Source organism: Symphalangus syndactylus, chromosome 10 (assembly GCF_028878055.3).
Source record: "Symphalangus syndactylus isolate Jambi chromosome 10, NHGRI_mSymSyn1-v2.1_pri, whole genome shotgun sequence".
Taxonomy (NCBI): domain Eukaryota; kingdom Metazoa; phylum Chordata; class Mammalia; order Primates; family Hylobatidae; genus Symphalangus; species Symphalangus syndactylus.
In genome coordinates, this window is record NC_072432.2 from 59322172 (window position 1) to 59343959 (window position 21788).

At 37.6% G+C, this 21788-nt stretch overlaps 1 protein-coding gene across 2 annotated transcripts in view; it reads right to left on the minus strand.

Moving 5' to 3' along the window:
- BMP2K (BMP2 inducible kinase) overlaps window positions 1–21788 on the minus strand; it is a 146236-nt gene that overhangs the window by 91916 nt on the left and 32532 nt on the right. For both annotated transcript variants that reach the window (XM_063610340.1, XM_055297215.2), the window contains exon 2: window positions 1374–1492. In XM_063610340.1, the coding sequence (XP_063466410.1) occupies window positions 1374–1492 (119 nt within the window). The remainder of the gene's footprint in view (window positions 1–1373; window positions 1493–21788) is intronic.

The following is a 21788-nucleotide window of genomic DNA, read 5'->3' on the forward strand; positions in this document are numbered from 1 at the left end:
AAGGAAAGGAAAGGAAAGGAAAGGAAAGGAAAGGAAAGGAAGAGAGAGAGAGAGAGAGAGAAAGAAAGAAAGGAAAGGAAAGGAAAGGAAAGGAAAGGAAAGGAAGGAAGGAAGGAAGGAAGGAAGGAAGGAAGGAAGGACGGACGGACGGAAGGAAGGAAGGAAAGAAGGAAGGAAAAGAGAAAGAAAAAGAAAGGAAGGAAGGAAGGAAGGAAGGAAGGAAGGAAGGAAGAAAGAAAGAAAGAAAGAAAGAAAGAAAGAAAGAAAGAAAGAAAGAAAGAAAGGAAGAAAGAAAGAGAAAAGGAAGGACAGTGTATGGAGTTAGAGGGCCAACTATCATTTCTTCAGACTGAGGAACACAATGTACAGTTCATAATGTTCAACAATGGGGCAGAGAAAGGTCCTCCACAGAGTAATAGTTTGATATAGAAGTAGAATAGGCAACTGAAACATTGGTCTAAAATGGGGAGATAAAAACTGTAACCATAACTTTTGTATGCACTGGGAAGCCAAAAAACTGTGTGACTTGCTTTCTTGTAACATTCACTTTACTGCAGTGGTCGGGAACCAAACTCCTATCTTCAAGGTATGCCTATACAGGAATACAGTTGAGAAGGAACACAAAGAAGGCTCCAATAGTATTTGTAGGGTTTAATTTCTTAAGCTGGATGATGAACAAGCTTGGTGTTTACTATATAACTCAGTAAATATTTAAATCCTGAAAATACTCCACAATTAAAAAGTATTTAAGAAAAAAAAAAAGAAAGCAGAGTAGCTTTAAAGTATACAGGATGATGTGTGTAGGTTACATGCAAATACTACATTTTATACATGGGCCTTGAGCATTCTCAGATTTGATCATCTGCAGAGTTTAGTATCTGTAGTGGGTCCTAGAACCAAATCCCCATAGAAGACCAAGGGACGACTATACTACAAATTACCAGATTATCTTCTAATTTAATGATCTTCAAAGATTATTATAAATAAGCAGCTTGCCTAAAAGCTGATTAATGTTCTAGAAAACAAAACAGGCCAGGCACAGTGGCTCACACCTGTAATCCCAACAGTTTGGGAGGCCAAGGCAAGCAGATCACTTGAGGTCAGGAGTTCAAGACCAGCCTGCCCAACATGGTGAAACCCTGTCTCTACTAAAAATACAAAAAATTAGCCAGGTATGGTGATGGACACCTGTAATCCTGGCTACTTGGGAGTCTGAGGCATGAGAATTGCTTGAACCTGGGAGGTGGAGGTTGCAGTGAGCTGAGATCACGCCACTGCGCTCCAGCCTGAGCGACAAAGCAAGACTCCATCCCAAGAAAAATAAAAAACAAAAACTTGCAAAATTTCTGAAAGAGAACTACCCCTTCACTTACCATAATTGTAATTTCCCTTTTACAAACATTGAGGTCTGGCATGTTATTGACATACATTCGCTTCAATGCACATCGGATTCCGCTGTGAGTACGCACAAGGAAAACTGTGGAGAATCCACCTAGAAAAACAAAGCACCAATTAATTTAAAAGAAACAAAAACAAATGCGAAAATCATGTAATATAATCGTAGAGCATAATATTGGAGGAAAATAAACAATGACTGTACCCAAGACAAAAATAAGTGCAATAAGCCACTAGTAGATTAAATGCCAAAACACTGGCTTCCTAAGTCAATCATGAAGTAGTACTTAAAGGAAAACATGCTTCTTGAATGAAGACGCTTCTCTCTTAAAGGCTAAAATTTCACCTTTTGCACTAGAATACCTCTTATGTAGCATAGTGAAAAATGTCACAATTATGTTACTAAAGTTTGGTATATACAAGTGTTTGCCTACATTTCAGAATCTCACTCTTGGATGACAAAACACTGATGTTATTTAATATGAGACACCAATGAGATCAGATAGGTGCTTCCCTCCTCCAGTTCCAGAAGATGAACCAATATTGTTCTAAGCCCATCACAGGAATCTCATTTCCCCTTATCAGTAACTGATTTAGGATTGGGTATGTAACTAGTTCTTGCTAACTGAATATGTAAAGTCAGCCCGAGTTGCAGGGAATGATTTTCCACAGATAAAACAGACTGGCAGAGAAGGCCCTGCTCTTTTGCTTTTTGATTTTGTTGCCTATGATGTTTAGCCCTAATGCAGTCATCTACAGCCATAATGGAAGAAAGAATCAGAAAGAAAATGATCCAAAACACAGACATTTGGCCTACTGAATCAGCCAACTCTGGAACCACCTCCCTCTAGAACTCACACAGTAAATGTCTTCCTTACTTAAGCCATGGTTGCCATGGTTTATATGGAAATTCTGTTTTTTGGGTTTTTTTGTTTTTGTTTTTGAGATGGAGTTTCACTCTTGTTGCCCAGGCTGGAGTGCAGTGGCACAATCTCGGCTCACTGCAACCTCCGCCTCCCAGGTTCAAGCAACTTTCCTGCCTCAGCCTCCCAAGTAGCTGGGACTATAGGCACCTGCCACCGCACCAGGCTAATTTTTTGTGTTTTTAGTAGAGGCGAGGCTTCACTATGTTGGCCAGGCTGCTGGTCTCGAACTCCTGATTTCATGATCTGCCCGCCTTGTCCTCCCAAAGGGCTGGGATTACAGGAGTGAGCCACAGTGCCTGGCTGGGAATTCTGTTAACTGCAGCTGAGAAAGCATCTTATCTGAAGCACTAGGTAGGTATTCTAAAGAACAATTCTGTAATAACTAAACAAAGATTTCTACATGAAGTTTTTAAAATTTATCTTGACACAGAATATGCTATAGCTCAATTACTTTTTTTAAAATGGTGTGTCACTTGCGTTAATTTAATAGCCTTTAAAAAGCAGCATCCTGAGCAATAAGAAGTCACCTGCACTCAGATCAATACAAAGTTGTAAAAGGAAAAAAACTATTAGGAATACATAATAGGGGAAAAGAGTTCTGATATGATTTGGCTGTGTCCCCACAGAAATCTCACTTTGAATTGTAATAATCCCCACATGTCAAGGGCAGAGCCTGGTGGAGATAATTGAAACATGGGGGCAGATTCCCTCAGACTGTTCCTGTGGTAGTGAATAACTCTCACAAGATCTAATGGTTTTGTAAATGGGATTTGCCCTGCATAAGCTCTCTTGCCTGCCACCATGTAAGTTGTAACTTTGCTCCTCATTCACCTTCTGCCATGATTGTGAGGCCTCCCAGCCACATGGAACTGTGAGTTAATTACATCTTTCCTTTATAAATTACCCAGTTGTGGGTATGTCTTTATTAGCAGCATGAGAACAGACTAATACAAGCTCCTAGGAAACTCCAGAATCAGTACATACTCTTTCCAGATTCTCTACATCTTCCATTTCCAGTTATAAGAAACTGCACAACTTTCCTTTTGTAGATCTGGATTTCCACATAGTGTTAGGGAAATCAAATCAACCACCCCACAAGGCAGTTCTAGGAATAAATCAGATGATGATGATGTTTGGGAAAGGTACTTTACGTAAAATCTCTAACAATGCAGGGCACTACTTTAAAAGAAACTCACTTAGCACTAATTTCATACGTAAACATTAACAAGCCAGAAAGTAAAAGACCTAATAGAAAGGGCCACTTAAACTACCATAACTTTATTTGGTTACAAAAACTAGGGAAAATGTGGAAAGAAAGAATTTATCTAGATTAGGAGGCGGTACGAGTACAGCTGAGAGAAATCACTTAAATAGCATTTGTTTTGAGACATTTATCTATCTAGGTCTAGATTATTCCTCTATAACAATGCTTTCCCAAACATAGCTTTGCATCAGAATTGCCTGAGGTGGTCAGTGTATGAATTTATCTTGAACAGTTTGCAAACTCTGGCCCCAAGTCTGAATCAGTAGGTCTACAATGGGGACCCCATTTATATATTTATATAGATACACAGATATAACTATATATATATATATATATATGAGAGAGAGAGAGAGAGAGCACTAAAAATCTCCCTACTTGTTATACTATTTTACTCTTGTATATGTTTTAAATTGTTTATTAGATGGAAGAGGGAAAAGAGTTTCCCCAAATGGTTCTGATGCACAACCAAGTTAGTAGTCACTGAAGTAAGTTCCCAGAGGAACCATGGATCCTATATACCTATTCTTATCCACGGACAGAACAATGTGATTTTACCCTTATGAATTAGAGAAATGAGGAAAAAAAGTATCAAGTAGGTTTTCTTCATAAAAATCATTCCCAAAATGAAAGTTTTCCAATTCTACTAACCCTAATTTAGACAGATCTTATCAAATGTTAAGTTTTCTGAACACAGAAGATACGTTCAACTTCAAGAAAGAAATTATACCTAAACATGGTAAATAGTGATTGTTAATTGTATCTGCTTTGAGAATAAAATGTAATAAATGTTTATGTTTTCCCCAGTACTATCTTTTCAATAATTTTCTGATAAGCTAATATTATTTCTGTTTGAAGAATGCACTTACGGGGAGGTAACTAGTTAGGACACTATAGTAGTCCAAGAGAGGAGTGTAATACTTGCCACCAATCTATAGCTTATCAAATTCTTAAGTATTTATTTTTCCTCACAGAACTCTTTCATGACCAACCCAATTTCACGTTCATCACTCACTCAGGTACTTCTATCTAGAATTTGATGTACCTCAGTTTTCCACAAATTTCTGTACATAAATCATAAGATTATTGGCAGTAACCACAGACTCCACATATATATGTCCAATTTAATACTGTAAAGCATAGTTGTTATATTAATGCCAAATTTTATAATTCCAAACATGAAATTATGAGGGTATTATAAAGCATTCTGAATGCTCTCAAAATCCCATAAAAGCAAAATTGTGACAGATATTGATCTGATGAAATAAACTGGGATATTGATCTGATGAAATAAAATGGGAAATAAATGTGTACTTATGAAAGTAAATAAGAAAAATAATTGGTATCTTTTGCACTCTATAAACAATATAAATTGTATAACTAAATACAGAAGTTTCATTTATAGGCGTATTCTTTAAAGAGCAGTAATTTTCAGCCTCCTCCAGCTTTTTTCAAGGGCAGGATATAACATTTACACATGAAATAATTTCACAGGACACCTAATGGAAATCTTACCTCTGGTCTCCACACACACACAAAAAAGGTAACCAGATTAAAATGAAAGAGTAGCTTTGTTAAGCCAATCTAAATTTGTTTCAACTAAGAAAAATCATAATGGACAATCCTATATCTAATCTCAAGTGCCAGCCCACCCAAGATATCTCTCAATTTTATATACTATAGTACGGTAGTAATAAAATAATGACAACATAGTTTACACTCACTTGGAAACCACTGCTCTAGAGATGCCAGGTCTCTGTAATAACTATATATGAACATATGGCATATACTGCTACAGACTAACTTCTCCTTCTGGTAAGCCATTATTTATTCCTTCTATTAAGCAATTACTTTTCCATGCTTTGTCATTTCCATGCTTTAATTAAATCATTTTTAATGTATTGATGTTGTACATATTTGTAACTCTCCTCAAATTCATTTAAAAAGATAACACAAAAGAATGAAAAGTGATAAAGCCAATGTACCTATCCTTCGTATCTTTCCCACAGTTCCTCGGGCATAGTTATTAATTGATCAACTAGAGGTACCCAAAGGAGTAGAAATTGATCAATAACAAAATAATCCTTAAAACAGGGCTAAGTAGTTCACTGGCAAATAGGAAAACTGACTTAAAGTCAGTCAGACCTCTTGATTTGCTACCTCATTCCCCACAGCCAGGCCAACACTCACCCCTATGCAGTATTAATTAAACCAGCAGTATATATGGGACATCAGGATACATTTTGGGACATGGGAATAGAAGAAAGGTGAGTACAGTCCTAAAAAAACAAAGAATTAAGTAAATGCCTACTGAAAAGAGAACCCCCCTACCTCAACTCAAGACCATTGTTCAGCTACAATAACACTGGCAGCCAGACATACTTGGAGACAATTTTTTTTTTTTCTGGGAAACTAGAAAAAACATACAGATAATGAAATGTGGGAGTTACACAATTTAAGTGGCTTTCTGCATGGTCACACTAAAGTGAAGCCCCAAGCCAAGAAACTTGCCCCATTTACACAAAGCGCATCATCACTTTAGAACTTCACTCTTTAAAAAGAACAGACATAAAAAGATGATCAGACGTTCAAAGAAACCCTTTAACATGACAAGAGATTAAAACAAGCAAACAGAAAAAAAGAACTTTGAAGAAGTGCTGGGAGCTAAAGAAATCCAAAGAACCTATAAATATTCTTAAGAGTAGAAGAAAGACATTGCAGTCATGAAATAAGAGCAGAGTTCTATAAAAGGGATATTTGGCGAATGAGAAATTACTTTTACAAAATAGAATAAAGAAATCAAAAGTTAAAGCTTCAACAGAGGAGCTAGAAGATAAAATTAGGGAAACATTCCACAATTTTTTCAGAGGATAAAAGACTGGAATATTTAAAAAAACAGTCCAGGCTGGGTATGGTGGCTCACGCCTGTAATCCCAGCACTTTGGGAGGCCAAGGTGGACGGATCACCTGAGGTCAGGAGTTCGAGACCAGCCTGACCAACATGGTGAAACCCCACCTCTACTAAAAATACAAAAATTAATTGGGTGTGGTGGCACATGCATGTAATCCCAGCTACTTGGGAGGCTGAGGCAGGAGAATTGCTTGAACCCAGGAGGCAAAGGTTGCAGTGAGCCAGGATTGTGCCATTGCACTCCAGCCTGGGCAACAAGAGCGAAACTCCGTCTCAGAAAAAAAACAGTCCACTAGATCCAGTATCTAAACAACAGACTCTCCAGAAAAAGAAAAGAGAAAATGAGGGGATAAAAAAATGTATCAAAGATATAACACACACATTCACACACACATCAAACTTGAAGTACATCAGTTTCCATATGAAAAGGGCTCACCAAGCAAATACCCAGCACATAGAACAAAAAGATCCACATCAACGCTCATCATCACGAAATTTCAGAAGGCTCAAGATAAAAAGAAAATCCTAAAAGTTACCAGAAGAAGAAAATGGTTGCATATTTGCCTTAGAATGGCTTCAGCCCTATATCCATATCCAGTCATCTCACATAGCAATAGATGAATGTGTAAGCACAAGTAAGCTAATACTATTATTAAATGGGCATATTATATACTGATGGCATTTTACCAAATACTTCCTGCTAAACTTCTAAATTTCAGTTAAACTAAAATTAGCCTAAAAACTTTTAAAGTTGCTTCAAGATTTCTCCATTTTCAGTTATTATAGTAAGATAACTAACATAATTGTACAATAATAATAATGCCAGTAAGTAATAGTAAGAATATCCAGAAAATACACTAGAATCCACACCCTACTATTAGATGATAAAAAAGACCTAGGTATTATATACTGGGCAAGACTGAGTATTGCAAAATCATTTCAAAGTGCCCAACAAGAAATGAAAGGATTTTGTCCTTTATATTAACAGTGAATATTAAGGGGGTTGGAGGTTTTGAAGCAATAAGCACTTCTATGTATGATGCCTGGTAAGTGAGTAGGCATACAATATTATTTATTGAATGAATCAATCAATGAAAGATGGAAAAAAATGTTCCGCTAAATTTCTTCTTGGAATCTAGTGTATCAAGGGGAAGGCAGAAGCAAGGCTTTCAGAGTCAGACATAAAAGTGAACACTAACTCCACCATTACTAATTGTGTGACCAAATGCAAATTAATTTCTGAGCCCCAGTTTCCTTATACATTCAGCAGAGATAATAAGATCTCCTCATAGGACTATTCTAAAGAATAAATGAGATTATGTATGAGCCCCAGTTTCCTCATACTTTCAGCAGAGATAATAAGGTCTCCTCATAGGACCATTCTAAAGAATAAATGAGATTCTGTATGCAACGCATTAATACAATTCATTCCATAAATGGTAGCTTTTGTAACTACTACTAATACGATTAGTAGTATTAGGCTGCTGCTATTACTACTTGGCCAGGCACAGTGGCTCACACCTGTAATCCCAACACTTTGGGAGGCCAAGGAAGGTGGATTGCCTGAGATCATAACTGTAATCCCAACACTTTGGGAGGCCAAGGAGGGTGGATGGCCTGAGCTCAATATCCATTTTCTGGATATTCTTACTATTACTTTTATGTCTGACTCCAAAAGCCTTGCTTCCGCCTTCCCCTTGATACACTAGATTCCAAGAAGAAATTTAGCGGAACATTTTTTTCCATCTTTCGTTGATTCATTCATTCAATAAATAATATTGTATGCCTAATCACTTACCAGGCATTATACATAGAAGTGCTTATTGCTTCAAAACCTGACCAGCCTGGGCAACATGGTAAAACCTTGTCTCTAATAGAAATACAAAAAATTAGCCGGGCATAGTGGCATGCACTTGTAATCCCAACAACTCAGGAGGCGTAAGCACAAGAATCGCTTGATCCTGGGAGACAGAGGTTGCTGTGAGCTGACATCACACCACTGCACTCCAGCCTGGGCGACAGAGCAAGACTCTGTCTCAGGAACAAAAAAAAAAAAAACACTGCTTCATCTTATGAAGGTTAAACTACACATTCTAAAAAAGAAGACTGGAAATTAATACATGGCTTGATAAACAAGCTAATATAAACACAGTAAAATTCAAGGAGACTATACTTACCTGCTTAACCATGCCCAAGTCATATGTGGATAAAAGTGTAAACAGAAGTACAAAACAAATTATTCAAACCTAAAATCAGCTTATAAAATACTTTTTTAAAGAACTGGAAATGTGAGGTGTTAAATGAAGGCTAAGATCATCTCTTTTTTCCAACATCATTTAAGAAATGCAAATCAAAACCACAATGAGATACCATCTCATGCCAGTTAGAATGGAGATCATTAAAAAGTCAGGAAACAACAGATGCTGGAAAGGATGTGGAGGAATAGGAATGCTTTTACACTGTTGGTGGGAGTGTAAATTAGTTCAACCATTGTGGAAGACAGTGTGGTGATTTCTCAAGGATCTAGAACTAGAAATACCATTTGACCCAGCAATCCCATGACTGGGTATATACCTGAAGGATTATAGATATTATAATGGGTATATATCCAAAGGGTTGATGGGTGCAGCAAACCTCCATGGCACATGTATACCTACGTTAACAAACCTGCACGTTACACACATGTACCCCAGAACTTAAATTCAAAAAAAAAAAAAAAATCTCTTTTTTTAAACACCATAATTCACCTCTATGTTTTGGCTTAGTGTGCCTAATGGAACAGCAATTCAATATAACCACTCAAAACAAGATCTAAATGAATGCCTCCCCCATCCATTTTAGGGAGGAAAAGCCTTAAAATTGTATTATGCTTATTAAGCATCACTCTGACTCTATTACCATAATATAAGAAAAAATATATGTCTGTTCTTCGTTCCTAGTTTCTGGTACAGAGCTTCAGAACCACTTAGAATTCCCTAGTAGACATTTCTTTATTATAATAAGAGGTTAAGTCATCATGGGGCCCCTACATAGCTTCGGAATGGGGCTGATCACCAGAAAACCAACTAGAGGTTAGACAGATTAGATGAGAGGGTTGGAACTTTCAGCCCCTCCCTTCCCTTTCCCCCCACCCCCTACCTCTGCGGATAGGAGAGAGATTAGAGATCAAGTTCAATCATATGGCCAATGATTTAATCAATCGTGCTTCTTTTGTGAGACCTCAGTAAAAGCTCTCAATACGAGGTTCAGAGTTTCCTGGTTGGTGAACATACGGCTGTACTGGCAGAGTGGTGTACCTAGCATGGGGATAAAAACTTCTGCACTCAGCACCCTTCCAGACCTCCTTGTGCTATGTACCTGTTCATCTTGTTCATTCGTGTCCCTTCTGATAGAAGAGTAATTGTAAGCATAGCACTTTCCTGAGTTCTGTGAGTCACTGTAGCAAATTATCAAACCCAAAGGGAACCCCCAAATTTGTGGTCAATTAAGTTTATCAGAAGTACAGATGACGCCCAAGACTTAGAGCTGGTGTTTGAAGTGGGGGCAGTCTTGTTGGACTATGTCCCTTAACCTGTGGAGTCTGTGCTAACTCTGAACAGTTAAGTGTCAGAATTGAATGGAATTGTTGGATACCCAGTTGGTGTCAGAGAATTGTTTTTGGAACTCAGGAATAATAGTTATGGATGTATTTTATCTTCTGCTTAGGAAGATGAGAAGTATGCATTCAACTAACAATTAAGAAGCTTTAAATCTATCCAATATTCAAAACTGATTGTCAAGAAGCCAAACGGTCCTCATAATCAGTACCAAATATTTCAGAGACATGTAATATGAATTAATGAGTACTTGATAAATTTTTAAATATTTGTTTGTCCATACAATTAGACTTCCTTTCAGGTTGTACTGCATTTCTTGAAAACACAAATTCCTGTCCAGACCATAAGCTGACCATCAATATGTCTCTTCTGCTATGCGTTAAGCAACTTGAGAAGGGCTTCATACAATAGTAAATACACGATGAATAATCAATGTGTCCAGTTACCTATGAATTAACCAAGCTCCGTGATTTCCCATAAGAGGGAATTTTTAAAATGCTTTATTATAACATACACTAATTTCTTTGACATGACAAGTAAAAGTGATCGATTCACTATAAGAAATTAATTTAGTCCAGCAAAATTTGCACTTAGTGAACATCTCTCAGGTCTTAACCAGTACTTTATTTACAAAGAACTGAAAATCCACCTTGGAAGAAGTCAAATAAAAGTAGATACCATTAAATGTTTTCTGTAACTGTAGTTTTCCATGCATTTTCTTGCCCAAGTACTCATTCCCAAAACTGACAAGACACTGTTAGTGAAATTGGGAGAAAAAGTATCAAAATGAGTAGAAAAAAATGAGTAGAATATTTAAAAATTGATTCACCAAGGATCATCAATGTATGCTAAAATCATAGATGAAAGGTTAATAAACAGGATATTCATATGGTACCCAAGTATGAAAGGAAAAACATCACTTTACAAGGGAGAGATCTGGTAGTCACTAACACTGGGACAACCTGACATTACATGTTTCTAAATGTGATGCAGTATAAAGTAAACAGCATTGCCTATGAAGTACCCTTGCCAAAAAGCTTTAGCCTGAAAAAACCTTAAGGTTTAACTTCACGTTACCAAAAACATACAGGAGCCAGAAAGAGGAAAACAATTACAGAAAGAAGAAATCAGACAAAGCTAGATGTGGAACACTATGCAAGATAACTAGAAAAGAGTCAATGTGACCCATTTTTTAGAGCGAGTGAGGGTCATTCTATGCAATACATAATCCTTGACTGAATTCCAGTTTCAAAGAAACAACTGTAAAACATGTTTGTTGTTGGTGCTCAACTATTTGAAAGCAATCTGTACACATCAGGTCACTTTACTCATCAATATTTTTTTAAGTTTCCATCCTCCATGAACTTCTTGTAATTTACCCATTAATGCTTAATGAGTACTTAAACACATATACATCCTAAAAGTCCATATATTATTCTATATAACTATAGTACCCTCTGTCCTACCTAAGAAAATAATTATCTTGTACAGTCCCTATTCAAAATTACCCACATGTTGTAAAAATGTATAAAGGAAATGTGGTAAAATGTTATTAGTAATTGAATGTATGTGATGGGCATATTATTCACTGTACCACTCTTTCAACTTCTGTATATTTTAATTTTTTTCACAACAAAGTTGGAAGAAAAAGAACAAAAACAAAGTATGTTTTTCCCCAGGCAATTTCTCTCTTGCCATGCAACAACTTCACTATCACCACTGAGAATTATCTGCTGATTATCCAGACTTGAAATGCCCCCAAAAGCACCCGAAGTCTCTTGCCACAGAAAATGTTTATGGTATCCTAGGGACCTACATCCCTAGGATATAGTTTCTATATCCTAGGTCCAACATCCCAACACATGCCAACACTGTATGTTTATTAAAGATTGGGCTGTTAGTGATATTTACTCCTATCAAGTTTGTTTTCCTAGGGACTTGAAGAGAGATAGATGAAGGGATAAAATTACACATGGTCTTTCTGCACTGTATTAATCATCAAACATCATGCAAATCAGTAAAACAGAGGAAATACCAAGCTGTCCTACAACTTCTGGTTTCAACCACTGCCAAAGAAAACAATGTCATTTGAAAACAATCTTCAAGATAAGTGGAACAAGCACTTATTTGCCTGTGGGGTTTGAGCCAAAGGAAAGTTCCTCCTACCCAGTGGCCACCGGCCTGTGACACATCAGAGCCTTGTTACTTTAGATTAAGGCAATGACTCCAGGAGTTTCTTTTAAAAGTGGAAATATTCCTAAAGAGTAATTATTAACTTAAATTCTTAGCAAACTTACTACATCAGTAAGTGCTATCTCCCACAAGGCAATGAAGCAATGAGTCGGTACCTTTGACTGGGCCAAGAACAGGAAGAGAAGGAGAAGAAACAAAAAATAAATTGTCTTATTTTATTCTCAACACATGTGAGGCATTTATCGTGTTATCCCCATTTTACAAATGAAGAATAAACAAAACAGAGAAAATGAAGGAAAAGAGCTAGCCAACACAAACCAGATATGATGGAGACAGAAGGACTTTTGGTCTTTTCCCACACAAATCTCATAGTTTAATGATTTTTACAGTCCACAACTACCCTTGCTAGAGTTATGCCAGAAGAAAAATCTAGGTATATAATTACAAATGGGAAGATGTGGGAATAACAGAATTTAGGAGGAACAAAAAGAAAATGAAGTAATCAAGAGAGAACAATAGAGTCTCTAAAATTTTATTCTAAATAGAACCTTACTTAATAGGCAGCACTCCTTATATAAAAAAGGCCTGCAGGCCAAAAACCATGTTTGCTTTGGATTATTCAGTGCCTTAAAAAAGACTGCACCGTATCAGATGACAATCTAGATTTTTCAGCTTTTCTTGAAAAACTTAGAAATAGAGAAACAGTGGGCCCTCATTCTTACCTGACATCAACCAAATGGCATTAGTTGCTGAACCCTTTACACAGGGCATGTGCTAATGCAGTTCATCACGGCCCCCTCTACCCTCCATTGTCTCAGGGCACTGTCCCAGTTTACTCTTTTACATTATGCACCTGGCCTTTACAGGCATCTGAGTTTGCAGGCCCTACAACAAGAACTTCTAATAATTTACACACAACAATATTTAGGCTTGAAATACTTATTCAATGCCTCTCTTGTCCACTAGGATGTAAGTTCCATAAGGGGAAAGACTGCATACACCTTATCACAGTATCATCGATGCTTACCACTTTGCCAGACACTCAAATATCTGTTGAGTGAATAACTTAAAATCAATGAACTACTTCTACTGGGAAGTTCTTCTAATTGATAAGCTATAATTGCTACATTGATCATTTATGAATAAAAAGCAATTAATCTCTGATTCATTATTTTCCCTTGACATTTACTACATTTCTAATACACTATTCAAATTCTGAAAACAGAATTTAATTTCTTTACCACATATATCATGTTTAGTCTAATTATTACATGACAAACTGTAATATTAAACTTCTTTTGATTCCATCCTTTAAAAAATACTTCAAATTTACCAATTAATTCTTAATATTACTCCAAATCAGGCTATTATCTCTTTTCCTCCTGAAGAGAAATTACCTCTTTATACTTAAGAAGAAGTAAATCAAAATATTTTATGGGTTTTCATGTACCAGGCTTCATGCTATACCTTCACATAATTACCTCATTTAATTCTTAACACATATTTTTGATATTAACTTTATTCCTCTACTTTTTAAAAATAGAAATGATAATAAGCTCTGAGGATTTTAGCTAGTTCTTTAAGATCATGACTATCAATAGCAGAGCCAGAATTAAAATACCAATTTCACACCAAAGTGTATAGTTTCGACTAACCATAGTGGTCTAAAAATGAAACAATATGAGGCCTAAAGATAAAGTAGTAACAGGAGAAAAAGAATGACCTTTATTTTCAGGAAATACATCCTTTCTTATCATTACCCTGAAAATTGGAGTCCTCATCTAATTTCATTCATTGCTCTTAAAGTTGGAGTGTTCATCCAATTTCCCAAATTGGGGGAAAAAACACTGAAAAATTAGTTAAGCTCCTTTATCAATCAGCCAAATGAAAGAATCTTAGAATTAAGCCACTATGAAATTAAAGTGCCAGTCTCTAGATGTGAATATAATATCAAATGTAGTAAAGGCATCAAGAGCAGCAAATTATATATTTTTTAAAGTTATAAAAGGGAAAAAATCAACTGGGCACGGTAGCTCACGCCTGTAATCCCAGCACTTTGGGAGGCCAAGGCAGGCGGATCACCTGAGGTCAGGAGTTCGAGACCAGCCTGACCAACATGGAGAAACCCTGTCTCTACTAAAAATATAAAATTAGCTGGGCGTTGTGGCGCATGCCTGTAGTCCCAGCTACTTGGGAGGCTGAGGCAAGAGAATCGCTTGAACCCGGGAGGTGGAGGTTGCTTTGAGCTGAGATCGTGCCATTGCACTCCAGCCTCCAGCCTGGGTGACAAGAGCAAAACTCTGTCTCAAAAAAAAAAGGGGGGGGGGGGGGGATCTGTAATGTATCATTTTTTTTGCCCTTGACAAGTGTATTAGTCTGTTCTCACACTGCTAATAAAGACATACCCAAGGCTGGGTAATTGATAAAGGAAAAGTTTAATTGACTCACAGTTCACCATGGCTGGAGAGGCCCCAGGAAACTTACAATCATGGCAGAAGGGGAAGCAAACACGTCCTTCTTCACATGGCAGCCGCAAGGAGAAGTGCTAAGCAAAAGGGGGAAAAGCCCCTTATAAAACCATCAGATCTTGTGAGAACTCACTCACTATCATGAGAACAGCATGGAGGAAACTGCCCCCATGATTAAATTACTTCCCAACGGGTCCCTCCCATGACGTGTGGGGATTATAGGGACTACAAGATGGGATTTGGGTGTGGACACAGTCAAACCATATCAACAGGCTAATGTTTTAAAAAGAACACAAATATATGAAACGATTAAAGAATCAAATAAAGAAGGTAGAACCTGAAAGATGGATAATAATAGGACAGTAAGAGAGGAAGAGCTCAAGCACAGGGCAGAGAATAGCATTTGCAACGGCATGAGCATGAGAAAAAGAAAATGCCATTTTTAACTCAAAAAGGAGTAATTCTTGAGGACAGAGGGAAACAGATGTCTACACCATGCCACCACTGCCAAGGAACATTTCCCTACCTTCACCCACTACAAAACACTACTTTTCATCTCATTCCAAGTCCCCATTTTGCTTTTTCACACTCCCCTAGACTCATTCTTACATTGCTGGAGCATCTGCTTCAAGTCAAGAAACTACACCATTTAGTAATTCATTTATTCGTTCAACAATATATATTAAATGCTCAAAATGTGCCAAATACTGATCTACATGCTATGAACAAAACTAACTACAAGCAAATCAGAGAACCACCCTTGTGAGCTTACATTCTAGAATGACTGAAACAAAATAAACAAGTAAAATATACAGTACATAGAAGACAACGGTAAGTCCTGAGAAGAAAAAAATTAAAGCAAGAATAGATGGTCCCTTGGAAAATTGTGTTGGGAGAAGGATAGAGGAGGCTGAAATGTTTAATCAAGGTACATGGGGAAGACCTGAGGTGACTTTGAGTAAAGATAGGAAGAAAGTGAGGGAATGGGCCATGCAGACCCCCAGGCAAGTACATTCCAGGTAAAGAGAACAGAAGTGCAAAGGCCCTAAGGCAGGAGGCATGGTTGATAAGTTTGAGGAACAGCAAAGGGACCAGAAAGCCTAGAGCAGAATAAAAAATGGGGAGTAAAATAAGAGAGGTCAGAGTAAACAGAGAGCCAGATCGTGCGAGGTCTTATTACGGATGAGGGTAATGTCACTGGCTTTTGCTCCAAGAGAAATAGAAAGCTACTAGAGGGTTTTCAGCAAAGGAGTGATATGACAGCACTTGAATTTTAATATGACCACTGTGTGAAGAACACAGTGAAGACAGACAAGATCAGAAGCAGGGAAATCAGTAAATCTGCAATAATTTTGTTGCAATGTAATAGTGCTTTTGATCAGGGCAGTGGGAATTAGTGAGAAATGAAAGAATTCTAGATATATTTTGAAGGCAGACCTGATAGGATTTCCTGAACGACTGGATATGAGAGAAACACAGTTTAAAATAACTGCAAGGGAAAAGGCCTTTGACAAAATTCAACAACCCTTCATACTAAAAACTCTCAATAAATTAGGTATTGATGGGATGTATCTCAAAATAATAAGAGCTATCTATGACAAACCCACAGCCAATATCATACTGAATGGGCAAAAACTGGAAGCATTCCCTTTGAAAACTGGCACAAGACAGGGATGCCCTCTCTCACCACTCCTATTCAACATAGTGTTGGAAGTTCTGGCCAGGGCAATTAGGCAGGAGAAGGAAATAAAGGGTATTCAATTAGGAAAAGAGGAAGTCAAATCGCCCCTGCTTGCACATGACATGATTGTATATCTAGAAAACCCCATCATCTCAGCCCAAAATCTCCTTAACCTGATAAGCAACTTCAGCAAAGTCTCAGGATACAAAATCAATGTACAAAAATCACAAACATTCTTATACACCAATAACAGACAAACAGAGAGCCAAATCATGAGTGAACTCCCATTCACAACTGCTTCAAAGAGAATCAAATATCTAGGAATCCAACTTACAAGAGATGTGAAGGACCTCTTCAAGGAGAACTACAAACCACTGCTCAATGAAATAAAACAGGATACAAACAAATAGAAGAACATTCCATGCTCATGGGTTGGAAGAATCAATATCATGAAAATGGCCATACTGCCCAAGGTAATTTATAGATTCAATGCCATCGCCATCAAACTACCAATGACTTTCTTCACAGAACTGGAAAATACTACTTTAAAGTTCATATGGAACCAAAAAGGAGCCCGCATCGCCAAGTCAATCCTAAGCCAAAAGAACAAAGCTGGAAGCATCATGCTACCTGACTTCAAACTATACTACAAGGCTACAGTAACCAAAACAGCATGGTACTGGTACCAAAACAGAAATATAGATCAATGGAACAGAACAGAGCCCTCAGAAATAACGCCGCATATCTACAACTATCTGATCTTTAACAAACCTGACAAAAACAAGCAATGGGGAAAGGATTCCCTATTTAATAAATGATGCTTGGAAAACTGGCTAGCCATATGTAGAAAGCTGAAACTGGATCCCTTCCTTACACCTTATACAAAAATTAATTCGAGATGGATTAAAGACTTACATGTTAGACCTAAAACCATAAAAACCTTAGAAGAAACCCTAGGCATTACCATTCAGGACATAGGCATGGGCAAGGACTTCATGTCTAAAACACCAAAAGCAATGGCAACAGAAGCCAAAATTGACAAATGGGATCTAATTAAACTAAAGAGCTTCTGCACAGCAAAAGAAACTACCATCAGAGTGAACAGGCAACCTACACAATGGGAGAAAATTTTTGCAACCTACTCATCTGACAAAGGGCTAATATCCAGAATCTACAATGAACTCAAACAAATTTACAAGAAAAAAACAAACAACCCCATCAAAAAGTGGGCAAAGGACATGAACAGACACTTCTCAAAAGAAGACATTTATGCAGCCAAAAAACACATGAAAAAATGCTCATCATCACTGGCCATCAGAGAAATGCAAATCAAAACCACAATGAGATACCATCTCACACCAGTTAGAATGGCCATCATTCAAAAGTCAGGAAACAACAGGTGCTGGAGAGGATGTGGAGAAATAGGAACACTTTTACACTGTTGGTGGGACTGTAAACTAGTTCAACCATTGTGGAAGTCAGTGTGGCGATTCCTCAGGGATCTAGAACTAGAAATACCATTTGACCCAGCCAACCCATTACTGGGTATATACCCAAAGGAATATAAATCATGCTGCTATAAAGACACATGCACACATATGTTTACTGAGGGACTATTCACAATAGCAAAGACTTGGAACCAACCCAAATGTCCAACAATGATAGACTGGATTAAGAAAATGTGGCACATATACACCATGGAATACTACGCAGCCATAAAAAATGATGAGTTCATGTCCTTTGTAGGGACATGGATGAAACTGGAAATCATCATTCTCAGTAAACTATTGCAAGGACAAAAAACCAAACACTGCATGTTCTCACTCACAGGTGGGAATTGAACAATTAGAATGCATGGACACAGGAAGGGGAACATCACACTCCGGGGACTGTTGTGGGGTGGGGGGAGGGGGGAGGGATAGCATGAGGAGATATACCTAATGCTAAATGACGAGTTACTGGGTGCAGCACACCAACATGGCACATGGATACATATGTAACAAACCTGCACATTGTGCACATGTACCCTAAAACTTAAAATATAATAATAAAATTAAAAAAAATAAAGACAACCCTTAAATTTCAAAAAAAAAAAATAAAATAAAATAACTGCAAGGTTTCAGGGCTTTTGGACTGAGGAAATAGATGAACAAAGTCATTAAATGAGATGGAGAAGACTGTTGACTTATTTAATATGGGTCTCATGTGTTTCTGCATATCTTTTTTTTTTTTCCTTTTGAGAAAAGGTCTCACTCTGTTGCCCAGGCTGGAGTGCAGTGGCATGATCATAGCTAACTGCAGCCTTGATCCTCCAGGCTCAAGCGATCCTCCCACCTCAGCCTCCCAAATAGCTGGAACTATAGGCACACACCACCAGGCCGGCTAAGTTTTTTAATTTTTTGGTAGAGATGGGGGTGTGGGGGGTCTCAATATGTTGCCCAGGCTGGTCTCCAACTCCTAGGCTCAAGCGATCCTCCTGCCTTGGCCTCCCAAAGTGCTGTGATCACAGGCATGAGCCACCACAGCCACAATAGTCTTAGCCAGATTAACAGCACTTTGGTATATTTCTCAGAGCCTTAATTCCCACAGCGTTATGGGAAAGGGCCAGGTGATACCTTCATATGCAGTGGGTTGCATTACATGAAAACAACCCTGAGTTTAGAGAATCAGAATCTTTAATGGGTAATAAGTCTTCCCCTGGGGAAGGAGACTTAGTAGGGTAAAATCTCTGACTTTTAACAGGTCTTGACAGACAACAGAGAAGGTGTAGGCAGAATATCAATAGCACAGTTTTGGACATACCAGGTTAGAGATGCCTACTGGACATCCAATAGGAGATGTGAAATTGGTGATTAGAATTCCAAGAGTAAAGTTCACAGAAGAGATAAAAACAAGAGATATATATTTGGGCATTATCCTTACTTATAGCTTAGTTTTTAACATCTATCATCATTTATAGCTGAGAGAAGGGGAATTGTTATATTCCTGCATCTTAAAAAAAAATTCCCATTAAAGGCCAGGCATGGTGGCTCACGCCTGCAGTCCTAATACTCTGGGAGGCCAAGGTGGGTGGATCATGCGAGGTCAAGAGTTTGAGACCAGCCTGGCCAACATGATGAAACCCTGTCTCTACTAAAAATATAAAATTAGCCAGGCGTGGTGGTGCACACCTGTGGCTACTCAGGAGGCGGCGACAAGAGAATCACTTGAACCTGGGAGATGGAGGTTGTAGTGAGCCGAGATCATGCCACTCCACTCTAGCCTGGGTGATAGAGCGAGACTCTGTCTTTAAAAAAAAAAAAAAAAAAAACTTTTTAAAACATAACTTCAGTGTGGTAAATTTCCCACTTCTTGAGACTAGATGGAACTTCAGTAACAGTTATACGTAATCCCTAACCGAGTCAGTTAAATGAGGAGAGAGTTTTTGATGGAGGAGGGAAAATATGGGTTTTTGTAAGCCAATACATGAACATGACAGGTCAACAAATTAAGCTGTGTATTTTATAAACTGGTCGAGAGAAATGTCTTAAATGACTTCCAAAATGTTTCGTAAGAAATATCTTTATAAATGGATAAAAATAGACCTGCCTGCTAACAATTACTTGGTAAAACATCACTCATTTGTTTGTACATTTAGCTAAAAGATTAAGCTTATTATCTTATACACACATATACATCAATTTTGTTGTTACTTTTATAAAATTCAGAAAGAAGGAGAAAAGGGAGAAGCTCCTATTATGTTTAAAATTGACTAGGCTTGCATTTGTAATCGTGTGGTCTTACCTGCATATGTATACATGTGAAATTCTAATAAGATAGACTTGTTTTCATTTACAAATATCTAGCAATACATATAACCATAACTTTAATATAAATTAATAGCATTAATGAATATAAAATTATTATGTACTACACAATTGGTAGAAAGCATATTTTAGAGACACACCTGCCACAAAATACTCAGTCAAGGGTTTACTGTCCTACCCCCTCTAGGCTTCAACCTCCTCATTTGTAATTGATGTTAACAACTACAGATAAACTCCAAGGATTCTTCAGCTTTTAGGAATGAGAGACAGAAAGTATTCTAAAGTATCCCACAATCTAACAGGCAATAAGGATAAACAAATGAAATACCACAAGTGCAGTAAAAGAGTTATGTTTAAGGCACACAAAAACAAAAAGTGAGGTACATGCAGGGAAATTAGAAAAGGTATCACTGAAAAAGTAGTATTAATATGTGAGCTGAATCTCAGAAGAGTATATAGTACTTTCCAAAGAGGTAAAGCTTGAAAGGAAAAACAAGTATAAAAATATCAGAAGGGAAGCACTTACACAATGGAAAAGTAAGGACCTCCAAAAATTTGCTCCTTTATTAAAAAAAGCAATAAGGATACTGGCAAAAATTGTCAAAATCAACTTTTTAACAACCCTAGAAATTAGCTAAAGCCTTGTAACAATATGTTTTTATTCAAGAATATTGGATGAATCTCAGTAAAAACGGCAAGCTTTGCAGCATTTTAATTTGCTTTATTCCCATCCTTCTCTCTCCAGCTCCATGATAGCCTTCAAGCCATACAGCTCACAACCGCAGTAGCTGTGAAAACTAACAACCTAGCAGCCACTGGAGGAAACAAAACAGGTTTCGAGTTCACCAAAAAGCCCAAGACTTGTCACTGTTAGACCTGTCAGGCAGCTACCTGGAAAAGCTCCATTCTCCAGGTTTGTCTTTATGTGACCTGACTCGGCACTCACTCTGTGCAAAAAGCCCTATCACCAGGGCATCTATTTAAAACAATCAGCAGCAATTGTATAATATTGCAGCTGTCATAGGCAGTGATAATAGCTACAGATAAAAAGAGGTTGACCAAAAAACTTAAATAGAAGTAGGAATGAGATATCTACAGGGGCTTCGAAAAAGCTGTTTGAAAAGCTCTAGCTCCTAGTAATCTAGAGGCCACACACATGTATAATAGAGTGTGCACACCCAGGAAAGAACTGAGAAGGACCTAACCTCTTACCTCCGGATGTCTTTAAGGCTCTGCAAAAGAAAGAAGGCTAATGAGGAGCTATAAACTGCATTGGAGTATTGAATTCATGCCCCAACACACACCCTCAGAAAAAGCTAGAAGACTTATTAGTCCCAGGTGTTTAAGGAAACCTCTGTCCAATCATTAGCTGACCACTAATATGAGCAGACCAGTGGCAACCCACAGGATAGGGGATCAGACTTCACAGAATTAGTATAGGAAAGTCAGTAAACAAAGAGCAACAACAACAAAAAGTCCTGAGAGTAGAGGAATCCAGTTTCCAAAGTTGCCACATTACAATTATTTCAAACGTACAATTTTCAACAAAAA